Source organism: Salmo salar, chromosome ssa25, assembly GCF_905237065.1.
Source record: "Salmo salar chromosome ssa25, Ssal_v3.1, whole genome shotgun sequence".
Classification (NCBI taxonomy): Eukaryota; Metazoa; Chordata; class Actinopteri; order Salmoniformes; family Salmonidae; genus Salmo; species Salmo salar.
This window is the reverse complement of record NC_059466.1, coordinates 44125968-44148175: the sequence shown is the minus strand read 5'-3', so window position 1 is coordinate 44148175 and position 22208 is coordinate 44125968. Positions and strand designations below refer to the sequence as shown.

Below are 22208 nucleotides of genomic sequence, written 5' to 3'. Positions count from 1 at the left end.
CTACCATTCATAATGTCTGATTGAGTCAGCCCCTACCATTCATAATGTCTGATTGAGTCAGCCCCTATCATTCATAATGTCTGATTGAGTCAGCCCCTACCATTCATAATGTCTGATTGAGTCAGCCCCTATCATTCATAATGTCTGATTGAGTCAGCCCCTACCATTCATAATGTCTGATTGAGTCAGCCCCTATCATTCATAATGTCTGATTGAGTCAGCCCCTACCATTCATAATGTCTGGTTAATTGAGTCAGCCCCTATCATTCATAGTGTCTGATTGAGTCAGCCCCTACCATTCATAATGTCTGATTGAGTCAGCCCCTACCATTCATAATGTCTGATTGAGTCAGCCCCTACCATTCATAATGTCTGATTGAGTCAGCCCCTATCATTCATAATGTCTGATTGAGTCAGCCCCTACCATTCATAATGTCTGGTTAATTGAGTCAGCCCCTATCATTCATAGTGTCTGATTGAGTCAGCCCCTACCATTCATAATGTCTGATTGAGTCAGCCCCTATCATTCATAATGTCTGATTGAGTCAGCCCCTATCTTTCATAATGTCTGATTGAGTCAGCCCCTATCATTCATAATGTCTGATTGAGTCAGCCCCTACCATTCATAATGTCTGACTGAGTCAGCCCCTATCATTCATAATGTCTGATTGAGTCAGCCCCTACCATTCATAATGTCTGATTGAGTCAGCCCCTACCATTCATAATGTCTGATTGAGTCAGCCCCTATCATTCATAATGTCTGATTGAGTCAGCCCCTACCATTCATAATGTCTGATTGAGTCAGCCCCTATCATTCATAATGTCTGATTGAGTCAGCCCCTATCATTCATAATGTCTGATTGAGTCAGCCCCTACCATTCATAATGTCTGATTGAGTCAGCCCCTATCATTCATAATGTCTGATTGAGTCAGCCCCTATCATTCATAATGTCTGATTGAGTCAGCCCCTATCATTCATAATGTCTGATTGAGTCAGCCCCTATCATTCATAATGTCTGATTGAGTCAGCCCCTATCATTCATAATGTCTGATTGAGTCAGCCCCTATCATTCATAATGTCTGATTGAGTCAGCCCCTACCATTCATAATGTCTGATTGAGTCAGCCCCTATCATTCATAATGTCTGATTGAGTCAGCCCCTACCATTCATAATGTCTGATTGAGTCAGCCCCTATCATTCATAATGTCTGATTGAGTCAGCCCCTATCATTCATAATGTCTGATTGAGTCAGCCCCTACCATTCATAATGTCTGATTGAGTCAGCCCCTATCATTCATAATGTCTGATTGAGTCAGCCCCTACCATTCATAATGTCTGATTGAGTCAGCCCCTACCATTCATAATGTCTGATTGAGTCAGCCCCTATCATTCATAATGTCTGATTGAGTCAGCCCCTACCATTGTATAATTATGCAGTAGTTTAAGTCTATGTGTAGTCGTCTTCGTATTTCTCTCTTTGATCATTTCATGTCTTTAGAAACATCATATGACAGTGACAGTGCTGAATCTGTATCTTCTGTCGTTTGCTGCATTCTCTAGTTAACAGTTGGTACTCCTGTCATCCTCAAGGGCTGAGGAGGTATCGTCTGTGGCGTTTCCTGTGCTGTCTCCTGAGAGGTGTTTCTCCCCCCTCGCCCTGACCCACAGAGAGGTGGCGTCCTCACGGGACTTAACTTCCAATTTCTTCCCACCTCGCTGTCCTCAGCTCAGGAGCACCGCACGAGTAACAAAGCAGGTAGCACCAGGGTTCACCACTGGAAAACATTATAACAATATCTTACTGTTTACTTAATGGTTTGTTTACTTAATGGTTTGTTGAGATCGGTGTGGAAGAACTTGACTGGCCTGCACAGAGCCCTGACCTCATCACCATCAAACACCTTTGGGATGAATTGGAATGCTGACTGCGAGCCAGGCCTAATCACCCAACATCAGTGCCCGACCTCACTAATGCTCGTGGCTGAATGGAAGCGAGACCTCGCAACAATGTTCCAACATCTAGTGGGAAGCCTTCCCAGAATAGTGGAGGCTGTTATAGCAGCAATGTTCCAACATCTAGTGGAAAGCCTTCCCAGAATAGTGGAGGCTGTTATAGCAGCAATGTTCCAACATCTAGTGGAAAGCCTTCCCAGAAGAGTGGAGGCTGTTATAGCAGCAATGTTCCAACATCTAGTGGAAAGCCTTCCCAGAAGAGTGGAGGCTGTTATAGCAGCAAAACAGGGGACCAACTCATATTAGTTTTGATTTTGGAATGAGATGTTCGATGAGCAGGTGTCCACATACCTTTGGCCATGTAGTGTATCTGCTGTGGATGGGAGATATCAGAGATGACACAGCCCTATGTGCTTCCAGCATGCTTTGCTTCCTGAACACATTGTAACCATGCTTTGGAAGAGGGAAGTGGGGCAGTGGGAGAAAACACATTCAAGCACTGCAGTAATGCTGTTAGAGTATTTGTTAGTGTTGCTGACCAGTGGCATTGCATTTCATTATACAAGATGCATCAAAGGCTGTCTGTATCTGCTGCAGCAGATTGATTGATCCATAGTCGATGTGGGAGTGTTTGCAAATTCAGGCATGTTTCCACCCATGAATGTGAAGCATCTTAAGAGCTCAATGCTGAATCAGTGCCAACCAACAGTACATACAGTATGCCATCTGTCTGCCCATACCAAATGTTCCACCTTACCCCAATTTTTGCATTTATTCCCATACTTTTACTATGGCTACTGTTTAGAATGACTGCTAGATATTTCGTCAAATTAATTACCTATTTATTTCTTGTTCTTGAAATTAAGTTGCAGCCCTCCCATATATGCAACTTTTGTAGTACATTATTTTGTTGGAATGAAATTGTGATATGCAAAGAAAAGGAAAGTAAAACATATATAGTATGTACAAGCTGGCAGTAGAGGCCTAAACATTGTTGTTCACTAGTTTACTCCAATTAGGGGAGGGGTGGTAGGGTTAGAAAGTAATAAAGACAAATATATATCTAAAAATAAATATTAAAAAAATTACGTGTTTACATGTGGTGTATTTTGTGTTGTTGTTTGGTTAGTGGGATATGTTGTATGTGTTTACAATAGTATTTTGTGTGTTATTTGGTTAGTGTGTTATGTTGTAAGTGTTTACAATAGTATTTTGTGTGTTATTTGGTTAGTGGGATATGTTGTATGTGTTTACAATAGTATTTTGTGTGTTATTTGGTTAGTGGGATATGTTGTATGTGTTTACAATAGTATTTTGTGTGTTATTTGGTTAGTGGGATATGTTGTATGTGTTTACAATAGTATTTTGTGTGTTATTTGGTTAGTGGGATATGTTGTATGTGTTTACAATAGTATTTTGTGTGTTATTTGGTTAGTGGGATATGTTGTATGTGTTTACAATAGTATTTTGTGTGTTATTTGGTTAGTGTGTTATGTTGTAAGTGTTTACAATAGTGTTTTGTGTGTTATTTGGTTAGTGGGATATGTTGTATGTGTTTACAATAGTATTTTGTGTGTTATTTGGTTAGTGGGATATGTTGTATGTGTTTACAATAGTATTTTGTGATTTATGTGTTAGTGTTTACAATAGTATTTTGTGTGTTATTTGGTTAGTGGGATATGTTGTATGTGTTTACAATAGTATTTTGTGTGTTATTTGGTTAGTGGGATATGTTGTATGGGTTTACAATAGTGTTTTGTGTGTTCTTTGGTTAGTGGGATATGTTGTATGTGTTGTAAAGAAATGATTAATAAAGAAAACAAGACAAAAAACAATGACCGCTAGACATATAGTAATAAATGCTATATAGTAATACATCTAGTAATGAATCTAGTAATAAATACTTTATAGTAATAAATATCTGTTTTTAAATATCAAGTGGCCTTTATCAGGAATAAGTCCGATTTTATGCTTTCCATAAATGTACACAGGTTATCTATAAATCACTGTAACAACAACACATACTACTGCATCACTTCTGACTGTTTTCAAATGTCTGTGTTTTAGTGGGTAGCCTAGTGGTTAGAGCGTTGGGCTAGTAACCGAAAGGTTACAAGTTCGAATCCCCGAGCTGACATGGTGCAAATCTGTCATTCTGCCCCTGAACAAGGCAGTTAACCCACTGTTCCTAGGCCATCATTGAAAATAAGAATTTGTTCTTAACAGATTTGCTTAGTTAAATAAAGGTAAAATTAAAAAATTAAAAAATGGCTAGGTGACTGCACATTGGTGATGATGAAGGGCAGCTGATGATGTATTCTGTGTTGTCCATCCTGTCTGATGATGTATTCTGTGTTGGCCATCCTGTCTGATGATGTATTCTGTGTTGGTCATCCTGTCTGATGATGTTTGCTGTGTCCTCCTACCCTCACTGATTTATGACCAGAGCATAAAGAGCCTCATTTTGTGTGTTTCTCGCTTTCTCGCAAAAGGCGGCAGAGGAGCCTGAAGAAGAGAAGGCCCCGTCCTCGACAAAGATCCTCTCCAGAAGAACATGAAGATGGGCATGGAGCAAAGACGGAGTCAGCGTGTACAGGTGTGACACACACACACACACACAATTAGAAGAACCGTTGGTGTTGTCCGTCCGTCTGTCCGTCCGTCCGTCCGTCCGTCCGTCCGTCTGTGTACCATGACATTAGGTTTTATGCCCATTGACATGGAAAATGAATGCAGTACATAATTGAGGAGTACATATTTGTCTTTTTTATTTTCATAAAAACAATTAGAGAGAGAGAAATGTCAAAGGGGATCCCAGCCAGACAGGACGTTGGTTTGGTGTCCTCCTGGTGTTTGATTGGTAGCCATACTATTCTTTTTTGGTACATTATACACAGGAAGCACTGTACGATGGAACGGTATGTCATTCAATTCACATCATAGTCATATTCCTGCAGGCCACTACAAACCTTTTGCATCTGTTGTAGAACATTTCAGAGGCCACTTTGTTTACATAACAATCAAGACATACAGTGGCTTATAAACTTTCGCCGAACCGTATTCCATTCATGGTCAGATTGGCATTTTCAATCGTAGGGTGAGGAGTGATGATCAATATTCAGAATACTGTGACGAGTTAAGTATCACCTGAAATAAATTCCCAAGGAAGACCTTGACACTAATAGAAAATACTATAGAGGAATTATATACTTCAGAACTAAGAAACACCGTGGACTACAATGACATTCAGTGGAAATAGCCTGGACTAAATTGTTCTCTCGAAACCGGCAAACACTGCCTACCATAGTTGTCAGTACAAATGACTACACATCACCTGTATCACTGCAGAAACAGTTTCTCCTTTAATGATGCACTAATGAATAAACATCAATATTCCTGTAAGTCTCCTTTAAATAACAGATTAAGATTGCATCAGTAATTATGTCAGAATTTTAACAATTGCACGTTAAAAAAACAATACTGAAATACAATTCAAGAGATTTAGCATTTTTTTCTTCTTCTTTAAGTGATTATATGTTCAATAAAAAACAAGATTGAAACATTACCAAAGAAAAAACTCCTGACTTTGTAACATCTTTAAATTGTACACATCCAAGCATTGTCTTTGATGATCAACACCCTGACACAGAGTTATCTCAGCTTGAATGTAGAAGGGTTAACGTTCACACATCTTACTTGCACTGTCTAAATCACAAGGTCTACCATGGTAACAAAGCACAGCACATTAACATTTAGTTTCAGATCACCAGTTTTCTCTCAACCAAGTAAAATGTAAGCATGTTGTATCTTGTAGTTATAGGGATAAAGATTTGACAATCGCAAAAGGGAATTTCAAGTCACACATGGGAATTTGGAATGAACTGTGGAAGATCATACACTATACAATAAGAAGAATTTATTCATCCCAACAATACATTGGACATACAAGCCCCTCTGTGAAACAAGGTAGTATACAATCCTCATGTTTAATAGTCAAATTTGACATTATTTTTCATCTCACGAAGACATTAATCAAGATATTTTAAATGATACATAGACTGTCTATAAAAATGCTGCATTTGAAAAACTAAAACGATACTAATTATTAATCATGGCATCACACAATGGCCATGTATTAAGATTAAATATTTTGGTCAGTCTAACTGTATAATTCTTATTGGCACCATTCACTTGCCAGAGTAAAATAAATAAAAACTAAATAAACTAAAATTGTAAGGACTAATGGTGTAAGGACTAATGGTGTAAGGACTCAAAGTTTAAGGACTAAAAGTGTAAAGGATTCCTCCTAAAATAACTAGAATTAAAAGCCCCAACCACCACAGGTTTGGTTACAGTTACATGGGCAAGTGATTATCTCAGCTAAAATACCTGGTTACAGTTACATGGGCAAGTGATTATCTCAGCTAAAATACCTGGTTACAGTTACATGGGCAAGTGGATATCTCAGCTAAAATACCTGGTTACAGTTACATGGGCAAGTGATTATCTCAGTTAAAATACCTGGTTACAGTTACATGGGCAAGTGATTATCTCAGTTAAAATACCTGGTTACAGTTACATGGGCAAGTGATTATCTCAGTTAAAATACCTGGTTACAGTTACATGGGCAAGTGATTATCTCAGTTAAAATACCTGGTTACAGTTACATGGGCAAGTGGTTATCTCAGTTAAAATACCTGGTTACAGTTACATGGGCAAGTGATTATCTCAGTTAAAATACCTGGTTACAGTTACATGGGCAAGTGATTATCTCAGTTAAAATACCTGGTTACAGTTACATGGGCAAGTGGTTATCTCAGTTAAAATACCTGGTTACAGTTACATGGGCAAGTGGTTATCTCAGTTAAAATACCTGGTTACAGTTACATGGGCAAGTGGTTATCTCAGTTAAAATACCTGGTTACAGTTACATGGGCAAGTGGTTATCTCAGTTAAAATCCCTGGTTACAGTTACATGGGCAAGTGATTATTTCAGTTAAAATACCTGGTTACAGTTACATGGGGAAGTGATTATCTCAGTTAAAATACCTGGTTACAGTTACATGGGCAAGTGGTTATCTCAGTTAAAATACCTGGTTACAGTTACATGGGCAAGTGGTTATCTCAGTTAAAATCCCTGGTTACAGTTACATGGGCAAGTGATTATCTCAGTTAAAATACCTGGTTACAGTTACATGGGCAAGTGGTTATCTCAGTTAAAATACCTGGTTACAGTTACATGGGCAAGTGGTTATCTCAGTTAAAATACCTGGTTACAGTTACATGGGCAAGTGGTTATCTCAGTTAAAATACCTGGTTACAGTTACATGGGCAAGTGGTTATCTCAGTTAAAATACCTGGTTACAGTTACATGGGCAAGTGGTTATCTCAGTTAAAATACCTGGTTACAGTTACATGGGCAAGTGATTATCTCAGTTAAAATACCTGGTTACAGTTACATGGGCAAGTGATTATCTCAGTTAAAATACCTGGTTACAGTTACATGGGCAAGTGGATATCTCAGCTAAAATACCTGGTTTCAGTTACATGGGCAAGTGGTTATCTCAGCTAAAATACCTGGTTACAGTTACATGGGCAAGTGGTTATCTCAGTTAAAATACCTGGTTACAGTTACATGGGCAAGTGATTATCTCAGTTAAAATACCTGGTTACAGTTACATGGGCAAGTGGATATCTCAGCTAAAATACCTGGTTACAGTTACATGTGCAAGTGATTATCTCAGTTAAAATACCTGGTTACAGTTACATGGGCAAGTGGATATCTCAGCTAAAATACCTGGTTACATTTACATGGGCAAGTGGATATCTCAGTTAAAATACCTGGTTACATTTACATGGGCAAGTGGATATCTCAGTTAAAATACCTGTGCATGTTCAGTAAGTGTACCTGCTTAGGCATGAGGTAGTTCCTCTTTTAGGGAATTAGGATTTTACATCATTATTACCGTTTCAATTAAAATAGTAACATTTTATTTGGAATGTACGTGATGAATGTAACTTATGAAATTCTAGAATCAGAATGATCATACCTATTTTAACTCAAACTACTAGCAAGAGAAAAGTCTTCTAAATCCTAACAGTTTCAAATGGGCAGAGGGGTAACGTAAACACTTTGTCAAAGAAGCCAACACATGCATGTTCTGTTGCACAATAGAATGTTGTTTTGCCTTCACATTCTTCCTCTTCATATGCTCTTCATTCAGAGCCAGGAGGACCAAACTTGTTTGCAATTAGCAACAGCACATTGCATCACTTTTATATATCTGTGATGTTGTAAGGCGTTTCATGTTGTGCTATGAGGTGTAATCAAAACTGCATCTTTGATAAAAATATAAAAACGGATTCTCTTCTCGCTGACAAGAACTTCCTGCTCTTTGCTCTTCATAATGGCCGACAGTCAGACCAGAATCATAACAGAACACTCTAAAACAAGTTTAACTATTTATTTCCTTCATGTCTTAGAATAGTGCAATGTTTCAAGTTCACCAGCAATCACTGGTTAGAAAAAAATAAAAATAATAAAAATAATAATAGCTACAAAAAAATCCTATGAAAAATTTGAAAAATAAAAACAAAAGTATATTCACACACGAAACACAAAACAGAGGTTCTGACACAGACATCTTGATCAGTTAGTTGTAGGGAGAGACATGCATTAGTTTGTTAGGAGCCGTGTTGGTACTGCACTGAATGAGGGCAGCTGGCAGGTTATGGGAGAAGAGTGTTCTCTTGGTCAGACCGCCTGAGATGGACGGGGGGACGGGGGGACGGGTGTGTGTGTGTGTGTGTGTGTGTGTGTGTGTGTGTGTGTGTGTGTGTGTGTGTGTGTGTGTGTGTGTGTGTGTGTGTGTGTGTGTGTGTGTGTGTGTGTGTGACCATAGAGGTGCGAGTGTGGACCAGGGCGTAATCCTTATGTGTAGGAATTGAGGCATTCCTTTGAACGAGACGTGATGTCGTGCAGCTCCTGCTCTTCCTTCAGTTTGATGTCTTGGTAGGCATGCATGCGACTGGCATCCTTTAGGTAGGCCCAGTTTGCTGAGAGAATCATGAGGAAGTGGATCTGGAAGAGAGGGCCGAGGTGGATGGCCAGTGAGCATGGTAAGATGCAAAGCAGGCTAAATGAGGCAGTGCTACGTCTCACACACACACACACACACACACACACACACACACACACACACACACACACACACACACACACACACACACACACACACACACACACACACACACACACACACACACACACAGAACACACAATGTTAAGCGGACAACAGACACACCTGCAAAGTAATGTCATTATCCTCAACATTACTAACATGATTGTTATTACACCAAAGAATACTACAGAAGAGACATTTAAAAAGGGGAGAGGGAGAGGAAGGGGAGTGGGGTTTTAGGTTTTGCGTGCAAGCTTGATGATGAAGGTGGTTAGTAGAGATTGGAGGGGCATTAGATTGTGGTGTGAGATGGAACAGACCATCAGATCTTCTTGTTTTCTGTCACTGGTACTGTTCTCAGTTAGTGTCCCTTTTTCATTTGAGAAGAAATATAAACCATGGGGATATTTTGTACACAAAGATTGTTTATTTTGTATAGAAAGAGAAAAATAATAACTACAGTCTTCAAAAATCTTAGGAAATAATTAAATATTTATGGAAATATGGAATATAAGTCATCATAAACAGATTAAGGAATCCAAATCAAATAAAGTAAGCATGCAGGCTCAGTGTTAAAAAACAACAACAACAGTGGCTCTTTAAACAATTTAATGTTTCTGGATGAGTCAAAGAAAAGGATGAAACAAAACTATCAGCTGAAGCTATGAAGGTATCAGGTCACATAGCAATTACATTACTCCTCTAAATAAGAAAACTTCCTTTATAAAATATATGAAGTCATAAACTGAGGCTATATACCTTGATGGAAAATATACCCCTGGTACTGGGATTACCCTTCACAATACTAGTAATATGTGCAGTTCTTTAAAAAAAAAATGCTCTTCATCTTGTCTGCGTCATTTTACAGATGAAGACTGTCTGTATCTATATACGACTGAGGAACTAGTTTGTAACAGAAGCTTGTAATACTGACAATTCACTGTGTTACACTTTGTGTCTTGCACCAAGAAAATACAAAAGTACACATGAGCAATCCTAAAACATTAATGGGGGAAAAGGCACTTTTCCAAGCCTGGCTGGTCTTCTGACAAATTGAACATTAGCAAAAAAACAAATAATTTTTCACCCCAAATATAAGCACGATGTTCATGGCTACTGACTGAGAACTCCTTCATAATACAGTATTGTTCTCAGATTGTGTTTTTGTCTTCCTCTTCCAAGCCTACTGTTTATTAGCCAGAGTGCTATTCATTTAAGGGAGTTATTACTGATTTATTGTCCTAATCAGATCTTAACAAGATATGGAGAAAAGCATAACCCTGTCAACTTTACACCACCCCATTCTTAAGACAATTCTCTTCAGGTACCGTTGGTCCATCAGGCAGACCTATCTCTGGATAGCACATGCTAAAGGATGCATACAATCAGCTATTTACACTTTAGGTGAAGACTAATGGAGATATGTTGCTATTTTTAGTCCATGTAGTAAGTTGCTGCTGTCTACTCAGAGCAGTGTCATACACTGTGCTGTGTCTCTGAACACCAGTTAAAACTTAGTGCAGCAGTCTTCTCGACTCTTAAACTTCAAAACGGCAAAGTTATAAGTGGTAGCCATCATGTAGATCAGCTGGTGGAAGAGAACAGAATACAGGCGGTAAGAGAACTCCCCAGGAACATGCATGTGCATGGCTGCCATATTGGCAACGACTGATGTTTCAACTTTTTACTTGTAAAAAAACCCACAAGTATTAGTCAAATATTCCTGTTTGTCACCTTCAGATGTGAGTTAAATGGAACCTTATTAAACACTCTTTGGAAGCAATCAGAGAGGAACAATGGACTGGATGGCTTTGACAGAGAGTTTCCCTCTTCTATCATACTCATTGTTTTCAAAACACCCAAGACGGGACTCTTCGGAAATGGGGCGCCCTTAGTTCAAAGAACTCTGATGTAGTCTACACATGTTTATATCCTTACAGATATTCTCCTTTATACTGTATAAACATAGCCATGTGTCCTGATTCAGGACAAAACGTCCACCCTGTTTCCACTTTCCTAAAATAAGTCTGGGGCCCGGGGCATCTAAGCAGAGGGTTTACAGAGAATGGGATTGGAGTTGTGGAAAAGTCTACGGGTATTCTGCCTTACAGTCAGAGGTTATATAAACCATATGGGAAATGAGGAGAGGAGCATTGGATTCATGATCTACAGTCAGATACAAACTGCGAGGATGGACTGAAGGAGAGGATGAGAGGAGAGAGAGAGAGAGAGAGAGAGAGAGAGAGAGAGAGAGAGAGAGAGAGAGAGAGAGAGAGAGAGAGTTGAACTTACCAGAGCAATGACGGTGGCCCCGGCTCCAGCACATGCTATGATGTACAGGTGGTAGGACAGGTAGAACTGAAAAATACATTCATGTGATTGAACACAGTACCATAGTACAGTAACTCATTGTGAATACAAATGTATGTTTTTCTGTGGCCCTTGCACTGTTATTGTGAGCATGCATCTCAAAGTAATGACACCCACATAATAGACAGTACAGTATGTCACTGGTGAATGAATGACTGAGGATGGGAGGAGAGGCGCCTTACCTCACTGGTATTACAGATGTCTCCAAGTGTGGACCCACAAGCCTTGCCTGGCGCTGCGTTCCAGGGGATGATACCTGCAGACAGTCGTTCAATTCAAAGGTTAATATTGACACAACAAATTCCTCACATCACGTCATCAGTATTCATAGAATTCATATAGATACGCAGTAAAGGAACCATCCTTATTTGGCCATAGTCACATATCACATTAGAATTTACAGAATAGTTTTAACTTAGATGAAATCTCCATTAAAATGTCATGCTTGTAGAGTGGAGTGTATCAAACCTGTACAAGGTGACACACTCATCATTTCAGGCTGTTATAATGTCTTATTGCTGCTATAAAACCTGGCCTGAGAGAAAACGGAGGATATCGAGCCAGAGAAAAGATGCCACAAGTGGTATTTGGTATTTTATTAGGAACCCCATTAGTTGTTGCGAAAGCTGCCGGTAACTTTTCCTGGGTTCCACACAAAACATGAAACATAACATAACACAGAACATTAATGAACAAGAACACTACATACAGTTGAACTCGGAAGTTTACGTACACTTAGGTTGGAGTCATTAAAACACATTTTTCAACCACTCCACAAATTTCTTGTTAACAAATAATAGTTTTGGCAAGTCGGTTAGGACATCTGCTTTGTGCATGACACAAGTCATTTTTCCAACAATTGTTTACAGACAGATTATTTCACTTACAATTCACTGTATCATAATTCCAGTGATTGCTCTGGTAAATTGACTGTGACTTTAAACAGCTTGGAAAATCCCAGAAAATGATGTCATGGCTTTAGAAGTTCTGACATCATTTGAGTCATTTGGAGGTGTACCTGTGGATGTATTTCAAGGCCTACCTTCAAAGTCAGTGTCTCTTTAATTGACATCATGGGAAAATCCAAAGAAATCAGCCAAGACCTCAGAAAAAAAATTGTAGACCTCCACAAGTCTGGTTCATCCTTGGGAGCAATTTCCAAATGCATGAAGGTACCACATTCATCTGTATAAACAATAGTAGCAAGTATAAACACACTTAGGAAGGAGACGCATTCTGTCTCCTAGAGATGAACGTACTTTGGTGCAAAAGTGCAAATCAATCCCAGAACAACAGCAAAGGACCTTGTGAAGATGCTGGAGGAAACAGGTACAAAATTATCTATATCCACAGTAAAACGAGTCCTATGTCGACATAACCTGAAAGGCCGCTCAGCAAGTAAGAAGCCACTGCTCCAAAACCGCCATAAAAAAGCCAGACTACGGTTTGCAACTGCACATGGGGAAAAAGATCGTACTTTTTTGAGAAATGTCCTCTGGTCTGATGAAACAAGAATAGAACTGTTTGGTCATAATGACCATCGTTATGTTTGGCGGAGAAAGGGGGATGCTTGCAAGCCGAAGAACACCATCCCAACCGCGAAGCACAGGGGTGGCAGCATCATGTTGTGAGGGTGCTTTGCTGCAGGAGGGACTAGTGCACTTCACAAAATAGATGGCATCATGAGAAGGAAAATTATGTGGATATATTGAAGCAACATCTCAAGACATCAGTCAGGAAGTTAAAGCTTGGTCGCAAATGGGTCTTCCAAATGGACAATGACCCCAAGCATACTTCCAAAGTTGTGGAAAAATGGCTTAAGGACAACAAAGTCAAGGTATTGGAGTGGCCATCACAAAGCCCTGACCTCAATCCTATAGAAAATATGGGGCAGAACTGAAAAAGAGTGTGTGAGCAAGGAGGCATACAAACCTGACTCAGTTACACCAGCTCTGTCAGGAAAAATGGGTCAAAATTCACCCAACTTATTGTGGGAAGCTTGTGGAAGGCTACCCGAAACGTTTGACCCAAGTTAAACAATTTAAAGGCAATGCTACCAAATACTAATTGAGTGTATGTAAACTTCTGACCCACTGGGAATGTGATGAAAGAAATAAAAGCTGAAATAAATCATTCTCTCTACTCTTATTCTGACATTTCACAGCCTCAACAGGCTACTGTACACATAAAGTATTGGAAACACCTGCTCTGTGTTATGGGCAGAAGGGACCCTGGATGGATTTGGTCATATTCATTAGGGCACAGCGTAGAGAAAATGTTGCAACGGGAAGCCAAAACAAGCGTTTCTTATTGGAGAAGTTCAGGTAGTCCCTCTGTTTCAGTCTGTTTTCTTTCACATGGTACCTAATGAAGATGACCCTGGCTGTAACTCCGGTTTTCCCTTACCGTACTGACGGATGTCGACACAGATGGTGTCCACGTTGGTGAGGTTAGCCACAGGTGACCTCATGGCGGTGCAGGTGGACCACATGTTGTAGAAGAGGAAGACGGGCACGGCGGAGAAACCAAACACACCCAGCCAGGCGATACCCAGGATGTAGGTCAGGAACACAAACTGAGAACACACACGTACAAAAACAGCATCATATCGGCATTAGGAAGAACTGGATCACAACTAGTATTTTCATAGCTGTTGTTTGCGTCTATTTGACCGGTAGGCCTAAAAGGGAGGACATGCTTTTGTGCCCGTTTGCAAAGAGTATTTTCTCAGATGTTGTCATTATGTCATCAACTTGTTTGATTGATCACATCCAAACAGAACTCAGGTGTCAACGTGGTTCCGTTTGAGTACATAAAAAAAGACTAGCTTGTTGCACCAAATGTGGTCTGATCAAGAGTGCAGTGAGTTCGTTGTTTGGTGTAAGTTCAGTGCAAGGTTAACACAGTCCAGTGGTGATGATAGTGACGTACCATGCCACTAATACAGCGTCCGCAAATGGTGGTCTTGAACTCGCTGTGCAGCTCCTTCACAGCGCTGGTGGTGTAGAAGCCCTCGGCCAGCAGGATGATTCCGTAGAGGAAGAAGAAGGAGGCGATGCCATAGATGACGTACTGCATCAGCTGTATTCTGTATAGGAGCAAATCCCACATAAACCCTCTCTGTGTTCTGTTCATGAATAGTTTCCATTAGGGATAATCCAATATGACTATGTTATGTTTCAGCCTCCAACATGAGGCTAGAGGAGAAACCGTAAACGTGACAGGTTGTATTAGACTAGGTTATACGTTTAGATTTAGCTCGGGTTATAAAACTGCGACCATTCCTTCTGTCATTGAGTTTAAAAAAAGATGCAAACCATTAACAACTTTGGTGGATGAAATGTAAACAGATGATGCATGTCTGCTGAGACACCGATCGGCCCTTCAATTGCAGTCTTTCCAGCTACAGTTTGAAGTGATTGTGTTACTGTAGCTGTGTTGTTGGCGAGCTCCTCTGAACAACAGTATCTTGATGAGAGAGTACATTTTCTATGCCAAGTGAAATCGCGCTTCATTAGCTCATTGTTATGGATGTATCCAAATAAATGTCACTAGAAAACAGCTTAAACAAATGCAAATGTAGCTACTTTGCTGTTCTTCTAGCTGCACTTTTTGAAGTGACTGTAAATTAGCCGTAGTTGGCTAGCAAGCAAGCAAGGGATAAGAACTTTACCAGCCAGTATGGCAATGGAACATTTAGAACAAACGACTGGGTTGCGTCAATAGATACAGAATAAAAAGACTGAACGACTGTGTCACATCCATAGATATAGAACAAAAAGACTGAACGAATGGGTCCGGTCAATAGATACAGAACAAAAAGACTGAACGACTGGGTCGCGTCCATAGATACAGAACAAAAAGACTGAACGACTCTAGCAACCCTAGATTTGTATCTTGTAGAAGGATGAAGTAGTATGAATAAATTAATTAAAATAATGTTTTTAATGAAAATATGTCAATCATTATTTGAATAGAATGGTAACCCATTGTATAAAAGTGATAATGCCCTCGAAGATGGTGTTTGGAGGATATTGGCATGGTTTGAGATGGAACGGAGTTCCATGCAATAATGGCTCTATATTATACTGTACGCTTTCTTGAATTTGTTCTGGATTTTAGGACTGTGAAAATACCCCTGGTGGCATGTCTGATGGGGTAAGTGTGTGTGTCAGAGCTGTGCGTAGCTGCACTATACAAACAATTTGGAGTTTTCAACACATTCATGTTTCTTATAAAAAGAAGAAGTGATGCAGTCAGTCTCTCCTCAGCTCTTAGCCAATAGAGACTGGCATGGGTAGTTTGTTATACTAATATTTACCACACTAACGTGTTGGCTCTAAGCCACTAAAACCTCTCGTTATCTTTATACACACCAGTGGAGGCTTCTGAGGGAAGAACGGCTCATAATGATGGCTGGAACGGAGCAAATAGAATGGCATCAAACCTTCGTCTCGGGCCTAACAACACTTGTGCCAATATATCTTCCAAACACCGGCTTCTCTGGCATTATCACTTAAGTACACATGACATTAAAACTTGAAAATTGAAATTAAAATGGGCACTCACAGAGACTCCCCTTAAAACCTCATAACAAAACACTTGTCCTGTCTTTCCTCTCCTCTCTCTACTCTATGTTTCTCCTCTCTTGCTTTAGAATAATGGATCTAAAAGAGGTCTCATCTGGGGTAAGGTGCAAGCAGAGGTTATTATTAAGAAAGGATATCTATATAAAATACCTGTAATTCATTGATAGGGCTTATCTATGCTAGGAGGCTCAGCTCACTAAGACTAAAAGGGTTGTGCTGATTAAAGAAGCAATAAAACTGGCCTTCTTTAGACAAGTTGAGTATCTGGAGCATCAGCATTTGTGGGTTCAATTACAGGCTCAAACTGACCAGAAACAAAGGACTTTCTTCTGAAACTCATCAGTCTATTCTTGTTCTGAGAAATGAAGGCTATCCCATGCGAGAAATTGCCAAGAAACTAAAGATCTCGAAAAACGCTGTGTGCGCTCTAGCCACTAGTCTCAACGTCAACAGTGAAGAGGCGACTCCGAGATGCTGGCCTTCTAGGCACCGTTGCAAAGAAAAAGACATATCTCAGACTGGCCAATAAAAATAAAATATTAAGATGGGCAAAAGAACACAGACACTGGACAGAGGAACTCTGCTATGAAAGCCAGCATTCTGGAGTCGCCTCTTTAATGTTTATGTTGAGACTGGTGTTTCACTGGTACTATTTAAAGAAGCTGCCAGATAAGGACTTGTGAGGCGTCTCAGTTGTGCACCGGGGCCTCCCACTCCTCTTTCTATTCTGGTTAGAGCCAGTTTGCGCTGTATCTGTGAAGGGAGTAGTACAAAGCATTATACGAGATTTCTCGCATGGAATAGCCTTCATTTCTGAAAACAAGAATATGAGTTTCAGAAGAAAATTATTTGTTTCTGGCCATTTTGAGCCTGTAATCGAACCCACAAATGCTGATGCTCCAAAGAAGGCAAGTATTATTATTGCTTCTTTAATCAGAACAACAGTTTTCAGCTGTGCTAACATAATTTCAAAAGGGTTTTCTAATGATCAGTTAGCCTTTTAAAATGATATACTTGGATTAGCTAACACAACGTGCCATTGGAACACAGGAGTGATGGTTGCTGATAATGGGCCTCTGTAAGCCTATTTAGATATTCCATAAAAAATCTGCCGTTTCCAGCTACAATAGTCATTTACAACATTAACAATGTCTACACTGTATTTCTGATCAATTTGATGTTATTTTAATGGACAGAAAATGTGCTTTTCTTTCAAAAACAAGGACATTTCTAAGTGACCCCAAACTTTAGAATGGTAGTTTATTTTTTCAAGATATCGTTGTAGACATATAGCAACTACTACTGCCTGGATCGACATGTACGGGTTTTGGGGTGGGGTGGGACCAGTTGTATCTTAATAATGCTCTACTCTGGCCATTCAGTAGGATACTTACGGTTAGCCAGGCCTTAATTATAGCTTATAGGATATAAGTAGGGAACATTGCTTTTCATGGCCAGGTTAGGGTCACCTAGCCCTACTCATGGGGTCAGGTTCGGTCACTCACACGTCGGTCAGCATGGCGTGGTCAGAGGTGACTTTGGAGAAGTGGTTCTCCAGGATGGTGAGGGTGCCGGTGAGGGCCACATGGCCGCAGCCACAGAACAGGGCCACGCCAGAGAAACATAGGATGGTGGCCACCAGCGATGCATACGGCACCCCGCCCAGACACTTGATGCAGCACTCGAAGCAACCTTCATGGAAACACAGAGAGAGAGAGAGAAATAGTGAGAACAGTCACCTTGTTGATTGAATCTTTCATCACAGAAAAGTCAAAGCAGTAATTGTTGTCTTTTGAGAGAGACAATACATTTTTGTTTATTCTTCTGTTCACTTTTCACTGTAGGCTGCAGAGTAACAGTAGCAGTCCAAAAAGGCCATATTTCAACCTGACAACCTGATATTTCTTAAACCATTGCAAAGTCCATATAAGGGGGTTGTGTTTCATTCCATCGCACGCAGAAGAGCTGATGTATTGGTCCAGCACTTAAATCATATACATGGCCATCTTTACAGTAGTCCATGGGCTGAGCTTAAGGACAACTTTTAAGTTCAACTCACTGAAACCTTCAAATGAGCTGTTGCATAACCAATGACAGTACAGTCGAGGTAATTTAATTCTTCACTGTTCATCAGAACTCAGTAAGAACACGGACTGACTTTCTCAACCTCCTCTAAATGACCCATCATCCCAGACTCCTCACCTACCAATAAACTACAAAAACTAGAATTCTAGAATCTAGAGTCTATTCCAATGTAAAACAGTCTACCACGATACAAACTCTGACATTGAGAGACAGGGCATAATATGCCTATTGAAATCCAAACCTCTTGCATGAGGCAGGAATCCTGAATGTTCGTTAGTGTTTATCCTCTTTCTCTGGCCTGACAAAGGACATTAAAACAGATACATTATCATCAGAGCAGGGCCATTCAACAGTTGTGTGTTGTCAGAAAGTTCATCCCGTAGCCTTTTGTGTCACAGAGGGATAAAAACATTTTTGTCTGAGGGCTGGTGAATAGCAGTTGCCATGGCAGCAAGTTAACCACAACCCAGTGAGTGTGCCCGCGGCGAAGCCCAGCGGAGTGGTTAACTCGGCCCACATTTCCCACACAGACGCACATGGCAGGCAGGGCCAGGGAGAGTGAGACGGGACCAACATGAAATAGACCTCAGGCACAGTCAAATACTACCTGGTATAGTTCTACCTGATATAGATCTATCTGGTATAGTTCTACCTGATATAGATCTACCTGGTATAGTTCTACCTGATATAGATCTACCTGGTATAGTTCTACCTGATATAGATCTACCTGGTATAGTTCTACCTGATATAGATCTACCTGGTATAGTTCTACCTGATATAGATCTACCTGGTATAGTTCTACCTGGTATAGTTCTACCTGGTATAGTTCTACTTGATATAGATCTACCTGATATAGATCTACCTGGTATAGTTCTACCTGATATAGATCTACCTGGTATAGTTCTACCTGGTATAGTTCTACCTGGTATAGGTCTACCTGATATAGATCTACCTGGTATAGTTCTACCTGATATAGATCTACCTGGTATAGTTCTACTTGATATAGATCTACCTGGTATAGTTCTACCTGATATAGATCTACCTGGTATAGTTCTACCTGGTATAGTTCTACCTGATATAGATCTACCTGGTATAGTTCTACCTGATATAGATCTACCTGGTATAGTTCTACTTGATATAGATCTACCTGGTATAGTTCTACCTGATATAGATCTACCTGGTATAGTTCTACCTGATATAGATCTACCTGGTATAGTTCTACCTGGTATAGTTCTACCTGATATAGATCTACCTGGTATAGATCTACCTGATATAGATCTACCTGGTATAGTTATACTTGATATAGTTCTACCTGGTATAGTTCTACTTGATATAGATCTACCTGGTATAGTTCTACCTGATATAGATCTACCTGGTATGTACATACTTGTCACGTCCTGACCAGTAAAGGGGCTGTTTGTATACAGTCACAGTATTAATAGGAGGAAAGCAGTGTTAACCCTATTCCTCTTCCTACAGTCACAGTATTAATAGGAGGAAAGCAGTGTTAACCCTATTCCTCTTCCTACAGTCACAGTATTAATAGGAGGAAAGCAGTGTTGACCCTATTCCTCTTCCTACAGTCACAGTATTAATAGGAGGAAAGCAGTGTTGACCCTATTCCCCTTCCTACAGTCACAGTATGAATAGGAGGAAAGCAGTGTTAACCCTATTCCTCTTCCTACAGTCACAGTATGAATAGGAGGAAAGCAGTGTTAACCCTATTCCTCTTCCTACAGTCACAGTATTAATAGGAGGAAAGCAGTGTTGACCCTATTCCCCTTCCTACAGTCACAGTATTAATAGGAGGAAAGCAGTGTTAACCCTATTCCCCTTCCTACAGTCACAGTATTAATAGGAGGAAAGCAGTGTTAACCCTATTCCTCTTCCTACAGTCACAGTATGAATAGGAGGAAAGCAGTGTTGACCCTATTCCCCTTCCTACAGTCACAGTATGAATAGGAGGAAAGCAGTGTTGACCCTATTCCTCTTCCTACAGTCACAGTATTAATAGGAGGAAAGCAGTGTTAACCCTATTCCCCTTCCTACAGTCACAGTATTAATAGGAGGAAAGCAGTGTTAACCCTATTCCTCTTCCTACAGTCACAGTATTAATAGGAGGAAAGCAGTGTTAACCCTATTCCTCTTCCTACATTTACAATAGCAGACTGTAGTTTAAGAGCAGCAACTGGAGGTTCAAGACTCTCTACCATGCTATTCTCAGTCCCTGTTTCTTGCTATTGCAGTCTAGACGTCTTTGCTCTCCCATTCACCACCTTTAACAAAGATGATATTTGAGCATTACCAGAGAGTTTCAGTACAGGACTGAGAGTTAATGTGTAGAAGGTTGTGAGTGGAGTGATGTACAGTTATTACATCCCTCCTCTCATGTTGGTCATCAACAGGCCTGGCTCTGGGTCAGACTGCCACTCAAATCAGAAGATTTTCTATAAAGCTCTTCTCTACACTGTGTGCACAATTATTAGGCAAGTTGTATGTTTGAGGATTCATTTTATTATTGAACAACTACAGCGCTCTCGGTCAATCCAAAATGTTAATAAACCTCAAACCTGAATATTTAAGAAAGTAAAAGTGAGGTTTTGGCTTTCTTTGGAGAATATCTATTTGTGCACAGTCATTGGGCAACTATTAGTGTGCAGAATTATTATGCAACTAAATGAAAAACGAAAAGTTACCCATCTCACTTGTTTATTTTCATCTGTTAAAGTGAGAATAATAAACAAACAACTCAAAATGTATAAATAAACCTTTCTGACATTTCAAAAAAAAATCTGTGACCAATATAGCCACCCTTCTTTTCAATAACAGTCATAAGCCTTCCATCCATGGAGTCTGTCAGTTTCTTGATCTGTTGACCATCAACGTTTTGTGCAGCAGCAACCACAGCCTCCAGACACTGGTCAGAGAGGTGTACTGTTTTCCTTCACCATAAATCCTCCGTTTAAGAAGGGACCACAAGTTCTCAATAGGGTTTAGGTCAGGTGAGGAAGGGGGCCATGTCATTATTCTTTCATCTTTAAGGCCTTTACTGGCTAGCCACGCAGTGGAGTACTTCGATGCATGCGATGGAGCATTGTCCTGCATAAAAATCATGGTCTTCTTGAAAGATGCAGACTTTTTCCTGTACCACTGCTTGAAGAAAGTGTCTTCTAAAAACTGGCAGTAGGTTTGGGTGTTGAGTTTGAGTCCATCTTCAACCCAAAAAGGTCCAACTAGCTCATCTTTAATAATACCACCCCATACCAGTACCCCACCTCCACCTGGCTGGCGTCTGAGTCGAAGTGGAGCTCCGTGTCCATTACTGATCCAGCCACGGGCCCATCCATCTGGTCCGTCAAGAGTCACTCATCTCATCAGTCCATAAAACCTTTGAAAAATCTGTCTTCAGATATTTCTTGGCCCAGTCTTGACGTTTCAACTTATGTGTCTTGTTCAGTGGTGGTCGGGTTTCAGCCTTCCTTACCTTGGCCATGTCTCTGAGCACTGAACACCTTGTACTTCTGGGCACTCCAGGTAGGTTGCAGTTCTGGAACATGACAGCGCTGGAGGATAATGGCTTCCTGGTAGCTTCACGTTGGATTCTTCTCAAATCTTTGGCAGTTAATTTGCGTCTTTTTTTTTCAACACGGTTCTTGCGACCCTGTTGACTATTTGCAACAAAACGTTTGATGGTTCTGTGATCACGCCCCAATATCTTAGCAATTTCAAGAGTGCTGCATTCCTCTGAAATACTTTTTACAATTTTTGACTTTTCAGAGTCAGTTAAATCTCTTTTTTGGCCCATTTTGCCTGAGGAAAAGAAGCTACCTAATAATTGATATAGGGTGTTGATCTCCTTAGGCCACACCCTTCCTCATTACATAAATACACATCACCTGATATGCTTAAATCCAATAAGCATTCCAGTTTATACAGCTTGGAGTTGGGAAATATGCATAATAATGATGATATGGTCAAAATACTGACTTGCCTAATAATTGTGCACACAGTGTAATTGTAGGTCTTTAT

The 22208-nt window shown here is 40.1% G+C and overlaps 1 protein-coding gene across 6 annotated transcripts in view; it reads right to left on the bottom strand.

Moving 5' to 3' along the window:
• Nucleotides 1–4700: 4700 nt before the first annotated feature.
• LOC106586816 (neuronal membrane glycoprotein M6-b) overlaps nt 4701–22208 on the bottom strand; it is a 63342-nt gene continuing 45834 nt past the window's right edge. For 3 of the 6 annotated variants that reach the window (XM_014174497.2, XM_014174495.2, XM_014174496.2), the window contains exons 2-7: nt 17600–17786; nt 14437–14593; nt 13912–14080; nt 11688–11761; nt 11428–11493; nt 4701–9035 (exon numbers count right to left, since the gene is read on the bottom strand). In XM_014174497.2, the coding sequence (XP_014029972.1) occupies nt 8886–9035; nt 11428–11493; nt 11688–11761; nt 13912–14080; nt 14437–14593; nt 17600–17786 (803 nt within the window). In that variant the 3' untranslated portion in view covers nt 4701–8885. Of the gene's footprint in view, nt 9036–9540; nt 10724–11427; nt 11494–11687; nt 11762–13911; nt 14081–14436; nt 14594–17599; nt 17787–22208 lie in introns of those variants that run through there. The other 3 variants (XM_014174499.2, XM_014174498.2, XR_001324254.2) reach the window with 2 other exon arrangements.